This window comes from Parus major, chromosome 23 (genome assembly GCF_001522545.3).
Source record: "Parus major isolate Abel chromosome 23, Parus_major1.1, whole genome shotgun sequence".
Classification (NCBI taxonomy): Eukaryota; Metazoa; Chordata; class Aves; order Passeriformes; family Paridae; genus Parus; species Parus major.
The window spans coordinates 2,218,539-2,220,693 of NC_031791.1; the positions used below are offsets into that span (position 1 = coordinate 2,218,539).

At 67.3% G+C, this 2,155-nt stretch overlaps 1 protein-coding gene across 4 annotated transcripts in view; it reads left to right on the forward strand.

Moving 5' to 3' along the window:
* The window catches only part of COL16A1 (collagen type XVI alpha 1 chain), a 23,633-nt gene that overhangs the window by 7,681 nt on the left and 13,797 nt on the right, over nucleotides 1–2,155 (forward strand). For all 4 annotated transcript variants that reach the window (XM_015649176.3, XM_015649175.3, XM_015649177.3 and 1 more), the window contains exons 11-21: nucleotides 109–135; nucleotides 271–333; nucleotides 478–519; nucleotides 604–648; nucleotides 805–840; nucleotides 998–1,060; nucleotides 1,169–1,213; nucleotides 1,298–1,393; nucleotides 1,527–1,565; nucleotides 1,792–1,836; nucleotides 2,086–2,121. In XM_015649176.3, the coding sequence (XP_015504662.1) occupies nucleotides 109–135; nucleotides 271–333; nucleotides 478–519; nucleotides 604–648; nucleotides 805–840; nucleotides 998–1,060; nucleotides 1,169–1,213; nucleotides 1,298–1,393; nucleotides 1,527–1,565; nucleotides 1,792–1,836; nucleotides 2,086–2,121 (537 nt within the window). The remainder of the gene's footprint in view (nucleotides 1–108; nucleotides 136–270; nucleotides 334–477; nucleotides 520–603; nucleotides 649–804; nucleotides 841–997; nucleotides 1,061–1,168; nucleotides 1,214–1,297; nucleotides 1,394–1,526; nucleotides 1,566–1,791; nucleotides 1,837–2,085; nucleotides 2,122–2,155) is intronic.

The following is a 2,155-nucleotide window of genomic DNA, read 5'->3' on the forward strand; positions in this document are numbered from 1 at the left end:
GGGACAGAGTGTTGGGAGGACGGGGACAGTGGTGGGCTCAAGGCTCTGCTGCTGCTGCCGTTTGAGGTCCCCATGCCCTTGGGGGACACCTTTCTCCTGTCTCCACAGGTCACCCTCGGTCCCCCAGGTCCAAAGGTAGGTTTGTCATCCCCCAGGACACCCAGCGGGAATGTGGGAGATGCCAGAGCACCCCTGCCAGGAGCTGTGAGCACACACTGGGCTGTGGGGACACCCTGTGCCCGTTTGTCACCCTCCCTCCCTCTCTTGCAGGGCACCAAGGGCGAGCGGGGCCTCCCTGGCACCGCCGGTGGCAAAGGGCAGAAGGGTGACCGTGTGAGTGTCCCTGATGGCCCTGGCCTGTCCCTTCTGCTGGGGGACCCAGCGGGGTCCCTGGCACATGGGGGACTGCCCTGGCCGTGCTCCTGTCCCCCAGAGCCCCCCAACCCTTGTCCCTGAGCCTCCTCCTCCCCTCCGCAGGGTATGGACTGTGTGCGCACCCACCCCGGCGGCCCCGTGCAGGTGAGACCCCCCCAAACCCTCCCCAAACCCCCTCTCCCCATCTCTGCCTCCCCTCTCACCTCCTCCTCCTCCTCCTCCTCCCAGTGTGCCGAGGGGCTGCAGGGTGAGAAGGGGCAGCGTGGGCAGGCGGTAAGTGACACTCACCTGTGGGGACAGGTGTGAGGACACCGCGGGGGTCCCCCCGCCCTGGGCTGGGGTGGGGGGTCCAGCTCCGTGTGGGCATGAACAGAGCAGGAGGTGACCCTGCCCGAGCCCACCTGGTCACCCACTTTGCCCCCCGTGCAGGGACTCCCGGGGCCGGCTGGCGCAGAGGGGCAGAAGGTGAGTCCAGCCCACCTGTGGGTCCTGGCATGGCAGCAGGGACACCTGGGATGGTGGCAGAGGTACCAGGACCTGCCAGTCCCAAGCTGGGTAGCTGGGGTGACACCACGGGTGACACCACGGGTGACTCCACAGGTGACATCTGTCTGTCCTGCAGGGCCAGAAGGGTGAGAAGGGTGACGGGGGACTGCAGGGCAAGCCGGGGCGCCCCGGGCGTGACGTGAGTAGTGCTGGGTTGTACCTGGGCACCCCCTGGGCACCCCTGGGCATCCCCCAGGCTGGGAGGTCTGGCCACAGGAGCCTTCACATCCCACTCCCCTCCTGGCAGGGCCGGCCTGGAGAGATCTGCGTGGTGGGGCCCAAGGGCCAGAAGGTACCTGGGGTTTGAGGGTGATGGGGTGGCAGATGGGGCACCTGGTGGCACTGCCAGCACTGCCACCTCCCCATTGTCCTCCAGGGTGACCCGGGCCTCGTGGGACCTGAGGGGCTGGCGGGTGAACCAGGACCCCCAGGCAAGCCAGGCTCTCCAGGGATTGGCATTCCAGGGAAGCCGGTGAGGTCCCCTGTGCCAAGGTGGTGTCCCCATGGTGGGCATTGCTATGGGAGGGGCAAGGTGCCACCCCACAGCCAGAGCTGGCTGACCAGGGACCCCAAGCAGGGCTAACACCACCTTTTGTCCCCTCCAGGGTGACCCCGGTGGCCCCCCAGGTGCGAAGGGAGAGAAGGTGAGTGGAGGGAAAGGGGTCCCGGCTGGGCAGGGGGATTGTTCTGGGAATCCCATCCAGAGCCGGATCCAGCGGGGCTGAGCTGGAGCCATCAGCTGCTCAAGCTCCATCTGGATGGCCCAAGGGCCTGGCTTGGGGGGCAGGAAACCCGAGGGGGGGACAGGGGTGTCCCAGGGCTGCAGCGTTTCCCCTTGCTGAGCTCAGTGCTTCCCATCTCTGGCTCCAGGGCAGCCCGGGAGCTCCTGGACCCGGAGGATCGCCTGGGACACCCGTGAGTAGCAGGAGCTGGGAGCCAAAAGCCGGGGTCAGGACCGGCTTTCTTGGCTCGGGTTTGGGGCAGCTTGGCCTGAGAGGTGACGAGATCCGGCAGCCGAGAGGGCTTTGGGAAAGCCGGGAGCCTCGCTCGGGGCCAGGATCATCCCGTGACGCAGCTGGTGGCCAACTGAGGGCTGCTGGGTGACACTGCTGGGGCACTCCGTGGCCTCCCTGAAGAAGCCCCGTCCGTGCTTTTCTCCCACAGGGTCTCCCTGGAGTCCTGGGGCCAAAAGGAGACAAGGTGGGTGCAGTGACAGGGTGGCTCCCTGGAGTCC